The 22,422-nt window shown below is 35.0% G+C and overlaps 7 protein-coding genes across 7 annotated transcripts in view; 3 read left to right on the top strand and 4 right to left on the bottom strand.

Annotated features, from left to right (window-relative positions):
• Nucleotides 1-835: 835 nt before the first annotated feature.
• On the bottom strand, nucleotides 836-2,625 carry LOAG_04878 (RNA recognition domain-containing protein; the record flags this gene model as incomplete). The annotated part of the gene is made up of 7 exons (XM_003140415.1): nucleotides 836-985; nucleotides 1,120-1,293; nucleotides 1,438-1,579; nucleotides 1,679-1,761; nucleotides 1,890-2,148; nucleotides 2,210-2,316; nucleotides 2,461-2,625. 7 exons carry the CDS (start codon nucleotides 2,623-2,625, stop codon nucleotides 836-838), a joined length of 1,080 nt encoding a protein of 359 aa, XP_003140463.1.
• A 932-nt stretch (nucleotides 2,626-3,557) lies between these two features.
• Nucleotides 3,558-5,549, bottom strand: LOAG_04877 (hypothetical protein). Its single transcript, XM_020446704.1, has 5 exons — nucleotides 5,358-5,549; nucleotides 5,174-5,253; nucleotides 4,845-5,054; nucleotides 4,382-4,505; nucleotides 3,558-4,272 (listed from the first exon to the last, which is right to left on the bottom strand). Exons 1-5 carry the CDS (start codon nucleotides 5,446-5,448, stop codon nucleotides 4,157-4,159), a joined length of 621 nt encoding a protein of 206 aa, XP_020302989.1. The 5' UTR covers nucleotides 5,449-5,549; the 3' UTR covers nucleotides 3,558-4,156.
• Nucleotides 5,550-6,311: 762 nt separating this feature from the next.
• Nucleotides 6,312-9,515, top strand: LOAG_04876 (peptidase M16 inactive domain-containing protein). Its single transcript, XM_003140413.2, has 10 exons — nucleotides 6,312-6,394; nucleotides 6,735-6,794; nucleotides 6,861-7,073; nucleotides 7,252-7,449; nucleotides 7,637-7,729; nucleotides 7,844-8,062; nucleotides 8,277-8,378; nucleotides 8,522-8,697; nucleotides 8,799-8,952; nucleotides 9,136-9,515. Exons 1-10 carry the CDS (start codon nucleotides 6,365-6,367, stop codon nucleotides 9,214-9,216), a joined length of 1,326 nt encoding a protein of 441 aa, XP_003140461.1. The 5' UTR covers nucleotides 6,312-6,364; the 3' UTR covers nucleotides 9,217-9,515.
• Nucleotides 9,516-10,367: 852 nt separating this feature from the next.
• Nucleotides 10,368-13,908, top strand: LOAG_04875 (alpha-L-fucosidase; the record flags this gene model as incomplete). Its single annotated transcript, XM_020446703.1, has 13 exons — nucleotides 10,368-10,517; nucleotides 10,795-10,898; nucleotides 11,017-11,125; nucleotides 11,315-11,376; nucleotides 11,479-11,585; nucleotides 11,810-11,931; nucleotides 12,020-12,153; nucleotides 12,342-12,439; nucleotides 12,583-12,659; nucleotides 12,933-13,153; nucleotides 13,229-13,376; nucleotides 13,504-13,659; nucleotides 13,843-13,908. 13 exons carry the CDS (start codon nucleotides 10,368-10,370, stop codon nucleotides 13,906-13,908), a joined length of 1,554 nt encoding a protein of 517 aa, XP_020302988.1.
• A 280-nt stretch (nucleotides 13,909-14,188) lies between these two features.
• On the bottom strand, nucleotides 14,189-17,138 carry LOAG_04874 (branched-chain amino acid aminotransferase; the record flags this gene model as incomplete). The annotated part of the gene is made up of 10 exons (XM_003140411.2): nucleotides 16,975-17,138; nucleotides 16,766-16,873; nucleotides 16,556-16,636; nucleotides 16,269-16,400; nucleotides 15,646-15,762; nucleotides 15,396-15,556; nucleotides 15,099-15,241; nucleotides 14,822-14,979; nucleotides 14,394-14,558; nucleotides 14,189-14,263 (listed from the first exon to the last, which is right to left on the bottom strand). Exons 1-10 carry the CDS (start codon nucleotides 17,113-17,115, stop codon nucleotides 14,189-14,191), a joined length of 1,281 nt encoding a protein of 426 aa, XP_003140459.1. The 5' UTR covers nucleotides 17,116-17,138.
• A 1,791-nt stretch (nucleotides 17,139-18,929) lies between these two features.
• On the top strand, nucleotides 18,930-19,415 carry LOAG_04873 (hypothetical protein; the record flags this gene model as incomplete). Its single annotated transcript, XM_003140410.1, has 3 exons — nucleotides 18,930-19,064; nucleotides 19,104-19,212; nucleotides 19,333-19,415. The coding sequence occupies 3 exons, from the start codon at nucleotides 18,930-18,932 to the stop codon at nucleotides 19,413-19,415; spliced, it is 327 nt and encodes a 108-aa protein (XP_003140458.1).
• Nucleotides 19,416-21,784: 2,369 nt separating this feature from the next.
• LOAG_16910 (DEAD/DEAH box helicase) overlaps nucleotides 21,785-22,422 on the bottom strand; it is a gene marked incomplete at its 3' end in the record, with an annotated part of 6,209 nt that continues 5,571 nt past the window's right edge. Inside the window, exons 13-14 of the mRNA XM_020449562.1 lie at nucleotides 22,139-22,272; nucleotides 21,785-21,977 (exon numbers count right to left, since the gene is read on the bottom strand). Of these exons, the coding sequence (XP_020306899.1) occupies nucleotides 21,785-21,977; nucleotides 22,139-22,272 (327 nt within the window). The remainder of the gene's footprint in view (nucleotides 21,978-22,138; nucleotides 22,273-22,422) is intronic.

The following is a 22,422-nucleotide window of genomic DNA, read 5'->3' as shown; positions in this document are numbered from 1 at the left end:
ATGCATCGGTAAAATTGCACGAGTCGGTGTTACTAACAAAAATTTGTAACCGTGGGAGAGCATGAGTCATGAAAAAGGAGTGAAAAATATTGTGAAGTAGGCCAAAGTTAAAGATTAATGTTAACCACATCTGATATAGCCTGAGGATTTAGTCCCAATGCTCCCAATAACAAAGAGAAGCTTGGTGCTTTATCTTTCAGCTTTCGAGATTCATGCTTTATATAACTAATATCCGGTGTGCGAAATATTTTGTATTTTCTGATCTGAGCTACCTTCGCATTTTGGTAATCTTCCAAAGCGGGTGAGATCGGAAAATACCGTGATTTTCTATTTGCCAATTTTTAATTTATGATGTAGCAAGACTGGCTCTTTATTCCAACGGGTTATTTTTTTTTATGATGGTCGTTCTTTGTTGGTGTGAAACTTTCATGTCATGCAAAATGCTCCTCGAATTTCTATTCACTTCTCTGCATATCGTGAATTCAATAAATTCGGTTTAGAACTTTATTTTTTGAAAATGTCTTCCTAACAGGTTACCCAGTACTAACACAGAGCTTAACAGGGCATTACGATGATCACTGTAGTTAGATCACGTAGAGAATATGTAGTTATCTATTCCAAAGTTTAATTTCAGCATGAATTTCGGGGTTCCTTAAAAAGTGCTGTCAGTATTGTCATTTACTACTGGTAATCGCTTATCAGACAGCCCAATTTAAACTTCCAAGTTGTGTCCAGGGAAAAGTTTATTCGAGAAACTAGATAAACATATTATCGAAGGTTGCGAAACTAACAAACATGAGTGAAATACATTTATAGCCTGTAATGCAAAAAGTAATTAAGTCATGATACTGTTTTTAACTCCTCTTTTACCACATTTGCGAAGGTTCTTGTTTGATACGCTCTTTACACTCCTATCAAACTGCATCTGACCAGTGAGTTGTTTCGTAACAGTTCTCAGTGAACGCTGATAAGTTTGGCTCTTTACCTGCAACTCTTATTCTAAAGTTATTCACAGTGATTAAAATTCCAAGTAGTATATTCCCAACATAGCGATGGAAATGTATGGCAAAAACCATACAGTCTTGAAAAATGGTTAATCTACATTTTTTTGTAACTAACCTTGTTTTTCTTCTGCACTCTCTTGGTACGTAACGGACGCCTTTTGAAGATGGATCCATCAAGCTGTAGTGCAAGTGGCACGGCTGCACTATCTTTGAATGCCACAAAAGCAAAACCTTTACTATTACCAGTCCTCGAATCTCGAACTATTCTCACGAAAGAAACATTTCCAGACTGAAATCCGTCTAAATAGAGAATTTAACGATAAAAATGCAAATCAATCGGGACAGTAACAAAAGAATATGACCACTAGAAATCAAACCTTCCACCGTAAACGAATTTTTTTTGAAAACCATAAGTACCGTAAAAAAAGAGAACCATTTCAAAATGTGCGATAAGCTCGTTTTCGGATACATCATAAGGTAGATTACCGACAAAAACTGTTGTTCGGCAATTGTACTTTCTTTTTGCGCAACAACTATCCACTCTTAACAAATTTCCGTCATACTTCTCGCCATTCCTGGTGAAATAACCATCAGTAATTCTCTGAGAATCTGCCATCCAAACGGCTAGTCCAACAAAAGATTTTCATCCATTATTCAAAATAAAAGTCACTTACAACGCTAGGGCCGCTTCTTTCGACTTCGCATTTTTAAATTTGACATAAAAAGTCAGCGATCGCACACCACTTGGAATATCGCGCTTCAAACACAGTAATCTTGAAGCATATATACACGGTCGTGAAAATATGATTATTAACAAAAACGAAGGCATTTAGACTTCCTAGAAAATTCCTCTCCTAGATTCGAAAAACTGAAACCAAGTACAACCTTTTTTGTAATTTTCTCATTGGCAGCAATAAAACAGTGCAGCCGCACACTCTCAACAGCACCGAACTGCGAGAATAGTTTTTTGATTCCTTTCCTAGAGCTTGACAATGGTGCATTTCCAACAAATACTGTCCGAGTTTTTTCTTCCGATGTTGCTTCTCTTTTTTTCATTTCCGTCTCACTTAAAAATGTGGATAAAATTTTGTTCCGCGCTTTTATCGTTGTAAATGTGTCGGAACATAGACTACTATACCGACTTCTGCAAAAATCGTTTCTAAAAAATCTGAAGAAAAATCAAAATTAAGATAATAAACCTTCACCGAAAATTTGGCTCCTGAAGTAGACTTTCCGACGTCAAGTAATCAGTTCCACTGGGTCCTGCTGACTTTGGCTGCAACTTCTTTTCAGCAACAGGCAATTCAAAACGCTGTAATTAATTGGGGGGACCGTTGAAGGAAATAAAATAAGACTCAGAGTTTCATGGCTTGCAAAACCTTCCTACCGTACTATCTATCTGCCGGTAGTAATATTTGAGATTCTGAAACAGAAAAAGCGGAAGGAATAAACCTACACGGGTTTTAGTAACACACTTCTTGGAGAATACCACCGACTCATCATTTCTTGATTCGGTTTCCTTCTTTCGCTTCCGCTCTTTACCGCCAACCGTAGCATCACTTCCCTCCTTTGCAAGAAAAGCCGATATTGCTCCTGGGAAATAGCTTGTTATCGAGTCCATCCTCAAAACAAATCACATAAGCTTAGGGAAGCACTGTGATTTACACTTGGAAGTTCATTATGCTATACTACCTGGCTTCCCTTCTAGTCTACTAAAATCTTTATTCACAGCAATTAAGAAGCAAGTTACTCACTCCGAACCAGTGGTTCGCAAACTTCTCTTCACCAAGGACCACTTCGGCTTTTTTATATGGAGCAGGGGCCACAAGGTTCAAAAATAATGAACTCTGTTGATTTGAAAATAAATTTCAATTGGAATTTTTTACGTACAAACTAAGCTTGAAGTAACATCGCAATATAAAGAAGAAACGTTTCCAGTGGAAAATTCAATCTGATTTCCTTTAATGTTATATTTGAGTTCACATCTTTACAGGATGGGTAATTCTTGGACTAATACTATTGCTCAAAGCTACACGCATATTCACCACTTGCTTTCAATCGTTTCACCACTTCCAATCGTCTTTCGGTCTTGTTTTTAATCACAAGCAAAGCGGGAAACCCATGTTCGCACAAATAAGCTGTGGAAAAAAGCATTAGAGCAAGGCGGGGATGTTTCCGCGGTCCACGTATTGATTCTCACGGACCACGGTTAGGAACCACTGTTCTAAAGAGAACGCTGGATGCAAATTAGCAAAAGTCTCCCGCTGACAACTCTCCGAGTACAAAAAGAGTGACAGGAATTAAGAGCAGAATAAAAACTTCCCAGTGACTGCTTAGTATTCCATGCATTTCACAAATAAAGACACTGACCAAATAATTTGGAACACACAACTAAATAATTTAACAGCTGCTCTCAGTACATAATATTTTACTTCAAAGTATTTAGTAAAATAACAATTATGTAGAAAAAGAAAAGCATTGCGACCTAGAATAAGCAATTCAAAACAATACAGAAATGCTTACTTTTTTCAGCTTACTTCAAGCATTTAAACGGTAATTTACATATTGTTTTCAAAATTAACTACAATGGGTGGTAAGGTCTGATGATATCATTCAGCAAATTAGCAATGTTATATACAAAAAGAAGGACTTCCACGAAAAATTGTTTTGGTACAAAAGGCTATAGTCGCAGCCTTTTAGCAAAAGGAACAAAAAGTATATTTACGTTGAAAAGAACCGAACACTGATGAATATGAAACCCTGAGGGTAAACGAAAATTTATGAAAGAAATGATTAAAATAATGATGACTGAGATCTCACAAGCTACAAAGCAATGAAAACAGTGTAAACGAAGACTGCTTTGAGTAAATATCAGAAAACGAAGGAAACATAACGGCACCGGTCCAAAAAAGTTATAACATAGATGAAGTTGTAACCATCAAACCTTTAATGTACAATGAAAACTACCAAATGGCACGAGAAAGGCACTTCCAGGGATTTAATGATCATGTCTGAATAATTTAAAGTGTCAGCGTGAAAGTCAAAAGAAATTGGATGTTATGTTTTCTAAAAGGAACTTAAGACAGTATGAGGGAAGTATGATTTATTCCAAGTTTCATGCAAATGTTTTGAACAAATTTGTCTAATTAATACTAATAAATCACATTCGTAGGGACAGATCCATTATCATCATACTGGTTCAAACGTCTATAACGAAGAGGTGCTCGTCGTGTATTGTTTGGAGGTCTATGCCCTTCAATAATGAAGCCTGAAAATACTACTAATAGGCAAGCACCAAACGAAATATCTTTTAGCGACTAATGCTTTGTGAACTGTTCCAAAGAAAAACAAACTTTCCTAATGAACAAAAAATTTACCAAGAATCTTCTTTTTGTTATGCGAGGCAACGTATATACAAAGAATAATGGCACCAAATACAACGATGTAATAAAGGAAATGAGTGTTTTCAGCTTTGTCAAACTCATCGAGCCTGGCGAGTGTCTAAATTGTAACAAAAACATTCGAACGGAGAGCATGTATCGAAAATACCATATCACGATATAAAACACAATTGAACAGAAACAAAGCTTCTGTCAATATTTAACTTAATTTGGGACCTCATTAATGCTGAAATCTGATATAATTCAAACTACCGTCTTTATTCCAATCGTGTTTACGATGCTTTTTGGAAAAACACTGAGGTTTTCTTTTTTATTGAAATCCTCATTGTCTTGGTCATTATTCCTCTACAACATTTAGAATATTATAACTATTACCATTCCTTGTTCCTCAACAATTGCGACAATGGGAATATTAATTTTAAAAAGAAAAAGTATTAACCTGAAGTGGTGACGAACGAGCAGCAAACTCATTGGAAGTCTGAAAGCCACGACGTTCCTGTTTTAACTGCTGTTGAGCAGTTGAAGCAAGAACAACTTGCCGCGCTGATGTTTGTAGAGGTACCACTTTTGTTACCCGTGCTATTGCTGTTAATGATGCGGCATGTTGTAATCGCGCTCGTGGTGTTACCGCGGCCATAATATTCGTATTCTAAACAAAAGGAAATCAGCTTAATGCTATAATATTGAAGAATGAATCTGCTAATCAAGCTAAAAATAAAATTAACACCGTATCTGACTGAAATAATGTATGTGAAGAACAATTTTCACATTTTCTGTAGCAGTTGTAATCCCTTTCACAACCAGTTCAGCCATTTGGTCCTTTTTAATTTGATCAAGTAATTCGGTACCTACAAAAATAATATGCGCATGTATATGGTACAGAGAAACGAAGAAGCACGTAAAAACTATTATATGGATCCCAAACTTTAATCAGAGAAATGATTTGTCTCACCATTAATTTCTTGTAAACTACCGTCGCCATTTGTAAACAACCAGTCACACAGAAAACAGAACATCAACAATAAAAACCACTGGAGTCCCATGGTAAAACTCCTTCAGTTTACTTGTTTGATAAACTTTGCAAAATCAATCTTCTGTTGTTAGAGGATTGATCTTTCTTTCGTACATGTTCACAAATCTGCAATATATACAAAAGTATCTGGTTTACAGCACAGTATTATAACATAACAATCCAGAAAATTAAAGCCATAACTTTTGAAACTTACAGTACAGTTGTAACCTATCACGGCCGAAGAGAAGATCAACTACAATAAGGCGAAAACAGGATAGTATCTCCAGACTATTTTAAACTTTCAGAAAGATTATTATAAAAACAAAAGTGGTTGGATGAACTAGTAGAATTCAATTCAATATGAAGGACTACCACCAAGCAGAAGTACAAGCAACGACTAAATTTAAGTTATATTTAATAAATATTGCTTAAATTCAGTCTCTGCTTCTATTAATTACCATACTGTTCCATTGCTTCACTCCATTCCTAGCAATCTTTACCATCTCATCACTACCAACGTCTTATTTTCATTTTCAACCATCGCCCATAATATTTCATGGCTTCCTGTGGCAAAAACCCTTGAAAAAATGTCAGTAAGGTCAGTCTTCTCCAAGTTAGTTACGTCCGAATTAAAATATTCGCCAGTCCCCATTACTCCAACCGTCGCCATAGTTTGATATCTTTAATATGACTGCTTGTTTCATTCCTGTTGCATGCAAAAGTGCTGTTATTAATTGATCCGGGTCTTAAGTGTTCAGCCCATTTGTGCAGGGTGATATTACTTGTGAGACGATGTTTGTGTGTTCTAGTAATTGTCCTATTGTTGTGTTGTTTTCCACTTCAAGAGTTGGTGGTATTGTATACCTTTAAGACTTTTTTAAACCCCTTGGTTTTTTTTAGGTATCCTGACCTCGTGGCTTCGAAATTGTAAAATTTACAGAACCGTCATGATTTCACGTCAGTGGCACACACTTTCTGTAAGTTTCCTTCTTCATTCAGTAAGAAATGACACAAGTTACAGAAAATCTACTTGCGCAACATGTTATTTTGCTCCATAACACGTTTCAATTAATGTAAAATCAAAGGAAGAAGTCAGGGTGACTTTTACCTAGCAAATTTATCGTCCATTCTAATGTCCGGCTTTGAACTAGAACTGATTGGAAACCAAAATATCTATCAACAAAATATCCTGGAATGTCCTGGAACCAAAATGTCCATCAACCTTTTTTTCGGGAACAATAGAATGTTTGTTCCGTAATGATAGGAAATCTCATAACCATTTTGAGATTTGAATTCAAATTCACATCATGATTCCAGAAACGACTTGCGTCTACTAGTATGCCTGCTCGAAACGCTACCAATTTCACAGAAGAGAAGGTACATTTATTTTCAGTGCAATAATTTTAATAACTGGGTTGGTAGGTATTAATGTACTTATTTAAGATATCGCGCTTGCCAAATGGATTAACAGTTGCTTCTGTGGATCTTGGCGGTCCAATCGCGCAACTAGTAGTGGCTTATCGAGCAGGAACTCGATATGAAATGCCTGATGAAGCAGGTTTGGTTCATCATATTAGGAATTGCATCGGAGGTGATTCTCCAAGATATTATGGTGCTCAGTTGCTTTGGCAATGTGGTTCCGCGGGTGCTACTGTGGTGAGTTTGAGAAATATCAAAGAATTTTTGTCAGTCATACCCATCTGCAGCGATCTTTAGATGAGGAAACGACATTATTTTTAGTGAAGTCTGCAAATAATCTATTTTATAGGGCTTACAAGAAATTTTTAGAAATCTAAAAGTTATTTCAGAAATCTGTGACACTAGAGAATTTCAGAATGGAATAATGACACGCGACTTGCTTGCAGTGCAAATGTCGGTGATTAGAGATCGTGCGCCTTTAGGATTATCTTTATTAGGAGAATTGGCTCAACCAGCATTTAAACCATGGGATGTTGTGGACTTTAAAGAAACACTGAGGGTCGATCGCAATTATCTTAAAGCGTACGATAAGCTTATGGAGGATTTACATGACGTAATATTTCGATTTATCAATTTTCTTGGTGTTGTGTTTTTCCCTAAAAAGTTGGTTGGAAAAATATTTAGTGTTTTGCGTATTTTAGTCAGCCGTACTAAAATGTCAGTGATATTTTCTAATCTTCAGGCGGCTTTTCGAAATGGTTCTCTGGGAAATTATTTATATGATATTTTCTAATCTTCAGGCGGCTTTTCGAAATGGTTCTCTTGGAAATTATTTATACGCGAATGAGGAAACTGTTGGCAAATTCAGTCATCGCGAAATGGAAAAATTTGCAGTACGTTTTCGCATACTTAACAGATCGCTTTCTTGCATTTGTTTGGTTATTTTCTGTATTTTTCGAAAATTCCCTGGAGTAAGGGTTTTTTTTTTTCGCAATAATTTTTTCCAGGCTTCGCAAATGGTGACCGGGAATGCTGTGCTTGTAGGAGTGAACATTCCACATGACCAAATATTAGATTATGCGAGCAGTCAATTCACGTTGTCTGAAGGGAGTTCAATTTCACCAAAACCGTCTCCATATTATGGCGGAGAAAAACGCCATAAAAGTTTAATGAATGAAGCTCATGTTGCCATTGCTGGCAAAGGAGCTTCTTTGAAAAGTCGGAAGGTAATTATTTAAGGGAAATCACGTGCGACGACGTGACTTTTTTCATTTTATTCAAGAATAGCCCGAAGTCTAATAAGATTTCTGATGCAAAAGTATTGTTTACCATAATATATACACGAAACATAATCGAAGTGCGTAATGTGTCTTCATGTATTCGCATTCTGTACTTTGGAATTCCGGAATCAAATGCGATAGATCAATTCACAAATTTCAGAGTTTAGCCGTGCAAGCAGTTTTGAGTGCTGCCATTGGTCAAGGTGCTGCAGTAAAGTATGCTGCGGGTGTTGGACAAGGAGCAGTAACAAAAGCAGTTTTTGTAGGTTATTATAGATGTGCGCTATTTGTGAATTTGTTTTTATATGTTCGTTTGTGCTTTCAATGAGTTCAGTGAAGAATACTATGGATTTGGTGACCAGTGTTATCACTGTTGAAGAGATACTGAACCAATGATTTCTTCAGAGAGCCTCATGTGGTTATCCGTTCGGCATCTCTGCCATATCGGAAGTGTATGCAGATGAAGGGCTTGCCGGTATTTATATTGTCTCCAAAGCAGATCACATCGGCCCTCTTTGTGATGCAGCAATAAAAGCCTTAAAATCATTCACAATCGACGATTCTGCATTCCAAACAGCGAAGTTTCTGTTTACCCCTACCCAATTTATAGCTATATTTTCATGATGGAGTTTCTTTTATAGGAGAGATATTTCTGTTGTTCTATAGTTGTTTACTAATTCAGAAATATGGCTACGATGAACATTCTAAACCGAGCCGAATCAGCTGAAAATGTGGCACTGGATCGCGCTGCGCAGATTCTTGCAACTGGTGAAGCAGAGACTGTTTCTGATTTATTGCGAGAGGTAGCGTCCATCACCATGGCCGACATTGCAAAGGTTGGCATAGAGGAGAATTCTTATCCATGCATTGCTTGACAAAAGCTGGAAATTTACTCTAGGCTTCGAAATTTCTTGTGTTTTTCACAAGTGGTTTGTCATGCTTATTTCATATAAACGTGATTTTGTCGTTTGTTATTTGTAAATTTTATCAGACAAATACATAAGTTATCTTAACTGCAGGCAGCAGACCAAATGAAATCGAAATTAACGCTTGCTTCTTATGGAAATATTTACCAGGTGCCCTACCTCGATCAGTTGTAAAATGCGGTATAAAGTTGGTGAAGTATTCACCGCATTGAGCAAAATCGATGTGTGAAAAAGAGCAGAATTTGTATTGTAAACTTAGTCTTCTTCGATTCAGTTCATTTGATTAGTGATATTAATTTTTGAAATATTGTATGGAACCGAAATGTTGCTTTCAACCAACTAATTTTCTTGAATTTCATTCTGTTTTTTTTTCTTTTTTGGTGTATTATCTCACACTATTCAGCTAGGTCATTTCGGGCGCTCACTGCAATGCGTTTGAATTAATTCTGTTAGATTCATTTCATCATTTCCAGATCTTCTGTTTTTAACTCTGATATTTCCTCTGAGTTTTCCAGTCTTAAGTCATAAGCTGTTTTAGTTTTTTTTCTTGTACATTGAAGACGTAAGCAATTATAAATAGTGTTTTCTTGCTTATCTTTTTGATTTTAGTGCTTTTCTATGCCTCAATACTCGGGGCATACAGCAAAATCAATGATTTAGTATTTTTTTCTGGATGATGGATAGATGAATTTAGTGTGATTTTATAGGTATCAAGTGCTGCTTTAGAGTACCAGTGCATTATAGATTAATGGTATATATTGACGATCTAATTTTGTGAGTACTGTTTAACCAGAGTATTTAAGTAAAGTGATAAACGCTCTAGACATTTATGACTGATTGTCGGATTTCTGTCTTCTCTCCACAGTGCCTTTCGTAAGGTCCTCGGGAATGGGAGATGTGCAGGATAATGAGTAATCACGAGATTTACAATAGGAGGTGGCTACCAATTGTATCTGAAATAAAATAATGGACGTGTTGTGATGATGAAAGAGGACAATGGAAAAGGGAACGATAGTTTGATAAAACCGGGATATGCGAGAGTTGAGATACTCGTGTTTGTTTTTGCACAATTTCCCTGTCGAAAAGTTAGTGTTGAACTGATTGATAACAAAGAGATTTCGTTTCCAATGAACTGCATAAAAAACATGATAGATCAGCTTTATAATTGAATGTTGGGCTTGGAAAATCGAGGTAGAAGCAGGGAAGTTAACTAATTCATCTAAATGGTTCCAAATGGAAGAACTGCACACATCGTAATTCCAAAAGCGGATTGTCTGATGTATGGTACATGAGATTGAAATTATCACGGATTATCTGTTGCGCAAATGTTCAATTGCAGACAGTTGCAAACATTAACAGCGAAAGAGAAATACTGCAGCACAGTGATAGTGATGGACACTCTCAGCCTCAGGATTTTTATCCTCTTATTAATTAACACTGATGGTCTACAGCGGGTACAAGGAAAAAGTTATTTGGTAGGCAATATATATTTTTGATAATAATTGGAATGACATCGAATTTTCTTGGGAGAAAAAAGTTTGGACTCTAACTTTTAAGTTCAATGTATTGGGGAATAGAGTATATTTCCTCACGTACTATTATTTAGTGTCTAGAGAGATGTTTTCTTTGCAATTCTTACTGGCAACATTTAAAGTTTTAAATTTCCGTTAACACCATTACATTTGATAGCTAACCAAGTGATTAAGGTATTAATTCTTATAATTTAGCAAGCAAATAGATTAAACATTCCAGCCAACTTGGGACTCAATTGATTCAAGACCGATACCTCATTGGTATCGAAATGCTAAACTTGGTGTATTTTGTCATTGGGGAGTTTATTCAGTGCCAGCAATTCAGTAAGTCCTTATATGCCAATCTCTTAATTAATGTACAAGAAGTAGTTCATTTTTCTTTCTTTCGGAGAAATTCTGAAACTGTATTGCTCTTCATTCACGACGTGAAAGATGCTTTCAGTTCGGAATGGATGTGGTATGCATGGAAAGTATCAAATAGCTCAGATATTATCCAATTTGTGAACAAATATTACAAACCGGGTGTCACTTATGCCGATTTTGCTCAAGATGTACGTCCAATTCGAGTGTCCTAATGCAACTCTCACTAATGAGTAAAATTGTTCACGAACACCTCATGAATTTCCGTTTGAGGAGTACTGGAAGTATACATTTATGAAATTGTTTCTGATTATTTTCTCTTTTCTGTAGTATCGGAGGGTTCAGAAATTTTGCCAAAGCTACGCAATTAAGAATTTCAGTTCACAGCGGAACACTTCAATGCTTCCGTGTTTCGGAATATCGTGGAAGCGTCCGGAGCAAGGTAAATTTTCTTACGCTTTATGTTAACACGAGTTTTATCAGTCACACATGCTAAAATTGTAATATAGTTCCACGGATTGTGCAAGAAACGATTAGTTTGAAGATATTTTGTGTTCACAAGCAAACATCACGAAGGTTTTACGATGTGGCCAAGCGCAACTTCCTGGAACTGGAACTCAGTTGATGTTGGCCCACACCGAGATATCGTTGGTATGATGCCTGCTTATTTAATTTCTTACAAAGATTTCGGCTTAGATCATTTCCTGATCAAAGTTACAACGATTCATGTTTCATGCATGTTTCTCCTATTGGCTAGAATATGCAGAAATATATTACTATATTTAATTAGCACCTTTTTCATTTCTTTGGTTACGATTGTTTTTAATAGTTAAATGTGGCAAAATGTCTTTTTTGCTTTCTACGTTTACCGACAGGTGAATTAAAGAATGCATTTTTGGAATCCAAAGTTTATTTCGGTCTTTATTTCTCTCAGTATGAGTGGTTTAATCGCTATTACATTAATGATCGCAAATACAGCACTGATGACTATGTGAAGGCTAGTGCTTTTCATTTTACTCTTATTATAATATTTGAAATCATTGAAAAGTTTTTGCTAATCAGTTGACTGAAAAACACAATTGCAGTATGTGTCGTATCCGCAGATGTTGGAAATAGTGAGGAAGTATGAACCTCAAATAATCTGGAGTGATGGAGATTGGGAAATGAGTGATGATTACTGGAAATCAAAAGAATTCCTTGCATGGCTTTATAATTCAAGGTTAACGATTCAATGTTGGATACAAGTGTTTTTCATTAGAAACTTGTGGCAATTATACGTTTTCTTTTTTTTCTTTTTTTTCGCTTGACCAATAAAATGGAATTTCGAATATCACTTGTGGACTCAAAATGACTTTTACGTCCTCCACTGTGGTTATCAACTGGAGTTTAAGGTTTTCATATTTTCAGTCCAGTGAGGGATACAGTGGTTGTAAATGATCGATGGGGAGAGGGTATCTCCGGTAAACATGGAGGTTTCTTAACGTATTCAGATCATTTCGATCCAGGTATCTTCTTTTCAAAGTTGCTAGAGTAATGGAGTGCAGAAAATTTTCACGAAAGCTTATGAGTTGTTCTCAGAGACTTATATTCATGAATCTAATTATAAATTTAAAGACAGTAGCACTTCTTGAAAGAGCTGGACTTGTAGGTTATTTGTTAAGACGCAAGTGGGAAAATTGTCTTACACTTGATAAAGAGTCATGGGGATATCGCCGAAACATGAGAGTAAGTTATTTTTTACCAGAATTTAGTTGAGTGATCCATTACACTAATTATTTGTTGGAACTTTATTCAGCAAGTGAAGAAAATTAGTGCTGCGCAGGTTTCTTGAAGGAAGGTTAGTCAAAAATATATAATTCATTCAAAAAAATGTAAAGGAAAATGGGAGGGATAAGAGAGACAAAAATTCTTGAAAGTGTGCCTTCGAACTTTGGGAATAACGGTGGTAAAACTCTGTTGAAGAAACTGGAAAAAACTTTCAAAGTTTAAGAAATTTAGAGTGAAGACATAAACGCGGTGTTATACCTCATTAGTCAGCTAGTAAGGACTATTGCTTGCAATGGAAACTTGCTGTTGAATGTTGGTCCGGATAAATCCGGGATGATTGCGCCAATTTTTGAAGATCGACTACGTGAACTTGGTAAATGGGTAAGGCGTAATCGGGAAGCCATTTTTGATACTTACCCATGGATGTATCAAAATGATTCTCTCTACATCTGGTAAGCATTTTCACGGCAGTTCTATGAAATTGTTATATTCATGTTCATTGGCTGATCATTGATTTCTAATTAAAGGTACACAGTAAGTTCACCAAGTGAATATGAAGTGAGGCATGATATGGCTTGGATACCGCATACGGAACATTCTAAACTTTACGCATTTTTTCTCCAATTCCCGATCACTGATACCGTTACACTGTCTTCTGTGCTGTACACGCCAATGGTTAGCTGCATTGCTCTCTGGGCAATAACTTGTCCCATATTTTCCCGAAAATGTTCTGATCCCTTTAATAGTTTTCTGGAAATTTAATTGATCGAGTAGTTAGTTTACAACAAGATGAATATTCCAGTTAACAGCAGAAGTGCTTCTCGACTTTAGTAAGACTGAATTCCTTGAAGTGTACGGCATTCCCGGGCAGTCGGTAACACTAAGCTTCAAGAAACATCAAAGACTTATTGCGTTTAGCCCAGTCGTTGTTCGGATCAAACACTTTAATGCTACTTATGTAAGTTTGAACATATGGCATGTTATGGTATGGGATGGTGTGCTGATGAATTTGTTTGGGGTCCATTAAAATGTGGATATGGGGAAATGCAGTTGTCACATCATATATTTTGTTTCAAAAGCCGAAATCTTTACTCCTTTCCTTATCACGGACGACGAAATTCTATATAATTTAAATTTACAGCGTGACCCACTCGAGGACCGAAAACGAAAAGAAGTTCAACATAGAGCCAGAAATCGTACCAACTGATTCGAGGAAAACAGGGATGATTCCATTTCCAAACGTTTTGGTTACCAATTTAAAGTTGCAATTTGTAAATTTTTTTTTTATTTTACTGTTTACAGTATAAGCAAATGGAAGAACATTGGTTCGCAAAATTCTGAATACACGCAGAAAATAAGCTAATATATATAGGTTTAGGAAAATAAACTGGCGAATTACGAAGTGCAGAATATACTCACAATGTTGGATGCATTGAGTTTTATATAAATTCAACATTTACTTCAACTTTTCAAATCCAATTACTTCTTCAAGAAGTAGATGTACTTGATTGAGAAGATAAGGTAACTTCCGTTGTCCATTCCGGCATTTTTATCTTCCCATACTGTAATGAGCATTAGCAAATCAAATATATATATCATTGAACAAGAAAATGATAGCACAGTTCCATTATTAAATTTTTTCAAAGCAGGTAAATTAAGTAAGTGACGGTTTTCGAGTGAGTAATTGATAACCTGTATGTCGACTATTGTTTGGTAAAGTTTCTGCATAAGGTTAGGCTTGTGAGTTGTCGTTGGTATTGCCATTTCCTCGAAATCTTCCGTAGACGGATTTTTATATAAAATTCGATCCACTGGGCAAACAACGCATGCTGTGCCGGTGCCAAACATTTCGTACATCTGCAATGTTATTTTCTTTTTCCTCATTTTTATTTTCTAATAATTTGAAATTTTGAAGTCAAAAAATTTGTCATATGTCAAAGTGCACTGCGAAGCAATTATGAGTTACGAAAGCAAATTGTACTTCAAAAAATTTAATTCTGAAACCTCTCAACCAATTTTTTGTTTAGTTGAACGATACTCTGTGCATAAGTAGGGTTAAAAATGTGGGTTTAGCTTTTCTTTTTTTTTCCTTTTTTTTTTGTAAAAGAAACCGAGCCTACTCTTCTTTCCTTGATGGCTCGTCGTATTTCTTCTATTCGAACATAGCGTTCAGTAACTCTGATATCATGCATCTGTCTTCCCAAATGCAAAACACTATCTCTGGTAACACCTGGTAATATTATCCCGTCGTACAATGGCGCTGTTACTAATTCGTTATCTAAAGATTTTTGATTTTAAATGGCAGGAAATGAACAGCTAGCAAGAGAGAGTTCCGAATTCCATCATATTACATAAATTTATGTTTTTAAATTCATTCAGAAATAATACAATAATAACCTCCTTGTTCATTCTTCCAGTACATGAAGATATTCATTGCTCCTACTTCTGTAATCCATTGTTCTTCACCATACAACCACAGTACCTGTTGGCAATTTTTCGAAGCTGCTGTTTTACTGACTAATATCGTTGGCGCATAATTGCTGAAACAATTAGGAGGAAAATGTTCTTTTAAGGCAAAAACTGTCAAAATTTTTCATCAACAAAATGTCATTCAGCTCGTTTGTTGTGGTTTTCACAAGGATAAACAACAGCAATTAGACAACCACACTTATAGTCCTAAAATAAGAACCTTACCATCCCATTTTATACTGCCCAACACCACCAGGAAATGATCGGCAGTAGGCTGGATCAGCATATAATGAAATAGGTTTGAATCCGGTTGAGTAGTACTGTCCAACTGGACCAGTTAATACGAAAAGTAAAGCTTGTTCTGCATGTGATATTCCAAGAGTTGGCTTAAAAATATTCAATTAAATTAGTAGTGGTCATTTTTTGATTACTGCTTCACCTATTATTATCAATAATGAAGCCCAAAAACTGAAACCTCAGTAGCGATAATCGTTGGACGAATGTAGAGTGAGCCAGGTGATTTAGGTACCCAGTTTGCATCGATGTTTACTAATTCACAAATAAGTTTTGTCAATTCATTTTTATTGAATGTCTGAAAATATCTCCAGCCCACCTTTACTTCTTAGAGAAAAAGGTTTAAAAAATAGAAATTTGAGTTTTCCTTTTATTCGATCATGTAATCCAGTTCTAATTGAATTTGAAATCTTTCCTTTTCTCCCATGTAAAAATAATCTCATATTTTAATTTACTTGAAGCTTTTCACTTGAATGGATTAAAATCTCGTGATTTCCTTTGGGTATATCATCTCACACAACATCCCGATTTAAAATAAAATAATGGAGTTTTTTGGCAAATTAATTTTCCAAGGCTGAACTATTTACAAGGATGCTTTCTGCAAGCACGTTATCTGTTTAGGTGTAGGTTTCTCTTAATTAAATTTCCTCAGTGACATCGCTATTTCTCAGAAAGAGCATGCTTGACTTTTATCTCAAGAATCTACAATTTCTAATGAAAGAATTTCGTGTTGTTCTTGAACTTAGCTGTAAGGGAAGCTTTTTCTGAGCTATTGTGATTGAAAAAAAAATGGAAATAAGAGACCGGCAAAGCAGCTCGAATTGCAGAATGATACATACGCTCCATGTTTTTTTCCGGACGGAACAAAATAATTTTATCATCTTCGCATCTATATGCTTTCATACCTTCGAACAATTCAACCGCATAGTGAAAAACCTAAAAAAACATTTGAAGTCATCGCCTCTTCACCACTATTTTTCTTTGAACCTCAAATTTTCACTTCATTCGTTTCTGAGTTACTGCTTTCATACTGAAAAGCATTAGTTCAGAAACGGACTTCACATTGCAAAATTCATATATTTAGCATTAACCTTTGCAGCGGGATGCACTATTAAGTCATGAAGCGGACATATTAGAGGTCGAGACCAACCTTTCTTTGCTGACCATTCTATCTATAATTGTTATTTAACAGCATTCAAATAATTTAATTTGTCGCAAACTTCCAAACTGATGTAGTTTTGCTGCATCATTGGAAATGAGATTTAAAAATTTTCGTAATAAAATTAGCGCTGAAAACTAACCTCAAGCATGTGATCTGAAAATTGGTGGCCAAATAACAGCTCGCTTCCCGGTTCTGGCTTCTTACGCATTTGCTCTCGTTTTGATTTTATGATTTCCAAGTCACTATGCTAAAACCATTTCACTGTTTGCATTCGCTAATAAGAGAATGTTTTTTATTTGTAAACTTAAACTACAAGTTTTTTTAATTAATAAGTGAAATGAAGCATACCTTAAAAGAGGATGCAGCACGTGCAATGGTTATTGCATGGAAGCAGCATCCGACTAGTTTCGAAGGTAGCAACAATGGTCTGCCACATCGAATTAATCTGTTTGGTACATCCGGCAATATTAGTTCTGTGAAATACTTCATGACTAACCAACTTTCTAAAATTTTCACATTAATTTTTCTCAAAAATTACTTTAAATGCAAGATGGCGAGTACGAAAAAAGTGGAAGGAGGAGATTACTAATTTACTTTAACTCTTGGAGCTGGTGAAGCCCATTGATTTGGAAAATTCAAACATATAGTCTGGTCAGTAAAACTTAGTAGTGTTACAATTTGAGAGTATGCATAGATCAGTATAATATAAATTCACATATGAAGAGAAAAAGAAAAACATTACTTGAAAAATAACGTTGACTTCAGTGTTTACAAAGCAATCATTTATTTTCCTTCGAGTTTCAGATTTTTTAAATGACATTTGAAAAAACTCGTAGTAATTATACAATTGAGCTCAAATATCAATTAACTATGAATAAATTCTCGAGCAGAAAATCGCGTTGTTTTTTCCACAACATAGACGTCAAAATTTTTTTATTTGAAGAGAAGAGACACATTTTTGTCTGGTAATGTTACACAGGATGGCGCTCATGGTGCCTAAAATGATAGCATTGAGAACATATCAGATCCTGTACAATTCTTAGTCCTGTAAATTATATTGTCAAAAGTTTTGCTGAACAAACGTAGATCTGAATCTATAATAGATTATACCATCTACAAAGAAGTTTGTAGAACGTCACTTTTTTTTCGAGCTTCAATTTTCATATTTTTCGAGCTACACAGAAATTTTTGAGTGATGTTATGAATAATATTCAAGATGCATCATGTGAGTATACCTATTCCAGATTCAACTTGAGTAATTCTCCTTTTACAGAAAATTGTAGGACCATTTAGATCTTTTCTCCCTTTCACCAGTTCTCCCCTCACCAATTTTATCCCTTACTAGTTCCAGATGTTATATCAAAAGCTCATTGTTTTTCTGATTTCTGTGAGTACCAAAATATAAGCTTAACAAAAATTATTAAAATATTTTAGGAAATTCAAACACTGCATGTTCTATATCAATACAAAAACTTTTATCAACACAAGAGCATGCATATCAAATTTTATCAAGCTGGTTAATCTATAAATCATTTGTTCTCTAACTTCTTTTTTTGTAATTTAAGTTGACCGACAGAATCTTTATTGTCGGCAGGCGAACTATATTAGTTTCACATTTCATGGAATTGAATAGTCAAATTTTGTGATTCGTTGTTATCCTTTGTCAACGAATCTCAGTATCACCAGTGCATTAAATATAGACACTATCAGTCAGTTCATATAATTTACTTTTGCGCACGTCATATATTTACAGTAATAAATCAAAAAAAAAAAACTAAAGAAAAGCTGAAAATCGCCCAAATAACGAAATTATCCAATAAAAAAAATAATTATTGATAACGATCGGTTATTTACGAAAGTTACATTACTCTGTAAAAACAAATTGTGATTCATCCCAACGACCAAAGAATATCCAATAATACCACGGTATTTGTGATTTTATCCACACTGAAAACTAGATTTTCTTAAAAGAAAGGACCGATGCAATCTTCCTACTGTAGAGTGATAAGGAAACAGAATAACAGAAGTTAGCCAAGTAAACAATGCACAGATCGATAATAAAAGGAAAATATAGTTAGCGGGCATCCAATAACTTTAGACTGTTGGAATTAAGTCTCATAAATGTTGAAATGAGCAGAGTGCAATATGAATAACAGTGAACTTTGTTGTAAAAATCAGTTATCTGACACAACTTCAAACTGCCCTCAAAACAAGTACCAATTTTTGACTGTGAATTCTACAGAAATTTCAGTGAGAGAAGTAATCTGGAAAAACAGGTGCCGCAAATTCTTTTAGAAGTGACAATGATAGCTGACGTCTTACAAAGGAGTGATGAAATCCATAGAGCAATAGCGGTCAAGATGAGAAAGATGGAAAAGTCAACAAAACGAAATGGGAGTGAGACGAAAGCAATGACAAATTTAAAGAGAGAGTCGCTGGTAAGTGACACTGTTGACTAAGACGAATTTAGATTTAAGTATCATTCTGATAACCTTGTCAAAAGTAACCAGAGCCGTGCTATGGCTGACTGCCCTATTTTGTTAAGCAGCCTTTACTATCGTATCCTTCGAATATCGACTGTATCGAGTACGTCAATTTGAACAATGTTCGCTTGGTAGAAGCAATATGTCCTAGAACACAGTTCTCGAAAGTGATTATTCATCTCAGCATAGAAATACTATAAATAATAAAATCATTTTTCTGAAGTGATTCATGAGGTCGTCAAACAAGTATGTCTACGTCACAACAGAATATGGCATGATACTCATGATGCAGATCCATATCTTTAATAAACTTTTTGATGGCCATTAATAAACAGCCTTATGCTTTCAGAATTAATATCTGTTAAATGGCAATGGTCTTGCTAATAAGTTTTTATTTTATTCCTTATTTTTCTATCAACAACAGAAGACGAAATGCATTGCTGTTAGAACTTCCAATTCGTCTACGATGTTCAAATTTTGACAAAGAAAAACTGCATCTATAACAAAACGCTGTTTACGGATTTAATCAATTACTTTCGAAGATCTACGTCAGATTACTGATTACAATGCAAAACATCTCTTTTTTTGAAACACATGGGTGTTCCAATATACTGTTGCATGCCACACTTTGGTTACATGATGGCATTTTCCAGTTTGTCAAGAAGTAACAACCTCCTCTTGAACACTTAATTTAAAAAATTAATGTATTGAACCGTGTGAGTAATAATCAAGTTATAAAATAAATTTTTAAATTAGATAATTTTCAAGTAAGGTTTTGATAGGCACTGGTAAATCAGTCCTTTATCCTCGAGAAACTTGTAGATCTTGATCAAAAATCTTCCTTTTTTCTTTTTAAATAAAGCATTATTATTTCTGTTCGTACTTCAAAAAAATATACTAGGGAAACTAGCTGCTACAACAGAAAACTGTTTTATGAGTTTGGTCATCACGAATTACAACAGAACTCAAAAAGCAGATAAATTTCAAGCAACATAATCCCAGTTATTATGGTAGACGAAGTTATTTTATAGAAAACACTTATTGTGGCATGAAATACGACGTGAAATTGCAAACAGAGCAAACTAAACAATCCGAATAATTTACAAAGTGTAACCTACAACAATCCAAATGATTTACTATTTCCAATATACTTACCCAAGATGGAACCAAAGAAATGCAGATATCGAAAGAACAGTTGGGATTAATTTAATTTCCACTCACCTTTCTCCAGAGTTCGACCTACGTAAACTTGATGGACCCCTACCTGGTATTGAAGGACATAACCGTACCTAGCTAATTAGAGATGGTACACTATGCTATGTTCTCCGGAATTCCTCGAAGTCATACTTTTCTCTCTCGATCTATTCATCATTGATAAAATCACAATCACTTTTTGCACCATCTCTAGTAGAGAGGCTTCGAAATCTTTTTTAACAATTCTTTCAAACTTGTTATACATGAATCTTTCATTCATGATTTTATGTGTAGCCTTGAAATTTCGAAGGTATATCAGTGTCCTGCTGCCGAACAAAACAATTTTATTTTAAGTAAACAGAACCAATAAACAGTAGCAAGAAATCATTTCACTCGTACGAGCATGGAAAACCGAATTATCTAAAAGATTAGCAACATGAACTTAACGTAGAACGACGGAAACGTCACCAGAAAAACAACACGAATATAAGACTTTCAAAGTAACGAAATCATCACGAAAAGTCCTACTAAACAGATTCAGCATAAGGAATTTCAAAGAAAAACACGAACGCAACATGTATTAATTAAAAAAGAACATAACGAATACTGATGCAAAATGCCATATAGGGGGAGCTCACTTTCAAGTAACACAGATATCTGCATAAGTTATGAATACTGGAAGCTCAGACTATATTCCTGAAATCAGCATTACGAAGCATCTGATTAAGCAGATCAGTAACAAAGATAACATCTGTGATATCCAATTACCGGTAATGACACTGACACAACCCAACTTACAAATCAATTATCAGTGATATCATAATTGTGAAAAGTATTTGCCTCTATCTTAAAAAATTGGGAGCAGTCTGAAATTAAAAAATAGCATGTTTTGGTGGGAAATAAAAAATATTTCTACAGAAGCATAAATGTTGATCGTTAATTTATGTCATCTAAACTTACGGCACTTCCTCAATTTTCACAATTTCTACGAATTCGACTACCTCAGCAATGACAAGGGAAATAATTTATAATGCATAATTCTGGCAACGATAAACATACGTACCTAGTACTTCAACATTTCAGTGCAGTTAGGTTCAGATATGATTTTGATACAACTAGTGATATTTACAAATGAGCAGTAATGTAACTTCTAAGAAGCAGTTTATTAAAGTTAATGATATAGGAGATCTTTTAGAGTTTAAAGTAAAATATAAAAAATAAAAATTGAAGCATATTAATACTAGGATTCGATTTGTAACATAAACGCTTGGACCAATTTTCAACAGTACTCCTTCCGAGAAAGTTGAAAACGTATGTTCATCACTTTTAGTCATCTCATACTTCAAATACTTCGAGAGTTCAGACGGATAACACTCCCATCTATATTATAACATCCTGTAAACGGTTAACATTACATACACCATGCCTACCAATAGTTTCCAAAAATACCAGGACTTCAGTATAACTTCTTGAAAAAAGTTTTAAAATTTGAATCCACGCAGGTGTTTTATATATCGTGCGAAATGGTCCATTTCTCTCCACATATATCGCCGAGAACAATAATCATCCAAATGATTAGCGGTGCTATCTCTATTAAATAACAGCTCATTCGTTTGAGTACTACTCGTCTCAGTCAGTTTCCCTTCATTCTCAGTCTGGGTTGCCATGGAACATCTAAAATAATGAAATATTCTCGCAAGAATAATTCAACTGCCGCAAAACACAAAAGAAAACTATAACAATGGAATAAGATCATGAAAGACTTCTTCAAATCATTTCAGGTGCGAAATCAATGTAAAACAAAATCTGGTTGAGATGGCATAGAAAAAGCTTACATCTCTGGTACTTCCGTTGTTGTCATACATTCTTTTATTTTACCCAATCCCAAAATCAATTCGTAATTGAACCTTGATTTGACCTTAGCGAGTTTCGCTCTCAAATCTTCAGAAGTTTCGTATTTTGCACCATTCTAAACGCTTTTAATTCACATCATAAAATATACAAACGGGCATTAGTAACTGAAAAATATTTATCGGATATTATAAACGCCTGATTCTAATTCTAACAGTGCGTTAATTCTATTTTCGAATATTGTAAAACAAGGACGAATAAAATAAAA

This window comes from Loa loa, assembly GCF_000183805.2.
Source record: "Loa loa unplaced genomic scaffold supercont3.27, whole genome shotgun sequence".
NCBI classification, from domain to species: Eukaryota; Metazoa; Nematoda; class Chromadorea; order Rhabditida; family Onchocercidae; genus Loa; species Loa loa.
The sequence above is the reverse complement of the archived record's forward strand: the minus strand, read 5'-3'. Positions and strand labels throughout refer to the sequence as shown.

Excerpts from the sequence above, each read along its gene's own strand:
- LOAG_04877 (XM_020446704.1), bottom strand. The coding sequence starts at position 5,448 with ATGGGACTCCAGTGGTTTTTATTGTTGATGTTCTGTTTTCTGTGTGAC. Across the intron at positions 5,254-5,357 it reads TAGTTTACAAGAAATTAATG|GTACCGAATTACTTGATCAA; the intron begins GTGAGACAAATC and ends TTATTTTTGTAG. Across the intron at positions 5,055-5,173 it reads TTACAACTGCTACAGAAAAT|AATACGAATATTATGGCCGC; the intron begins GTGAAAATTGTT and ends CCTTTTGTTTAG.
- LOAG_04876 (XM_003140413.2), top strand. The coding sequence starts at position 6,365 with ATGATTTCACGTCAGTGGCACACACTTTCT. Across the intron at positions 6,395-6,734 it reads GTCAGTGGCACACACTTTCT|AAACGACTTGCGTCTACTAG; the intron begins GTAAGTTTCCTT and ends TCATGATTCCAG. Across the intron at positions 7,074-7,251 it reads GTTCCGCGGGTGCTACTGTG|AATGGAATAATGACACGCGA; the intron begins GTGAGTTTGAGA and ends AGAGAATTTCAG.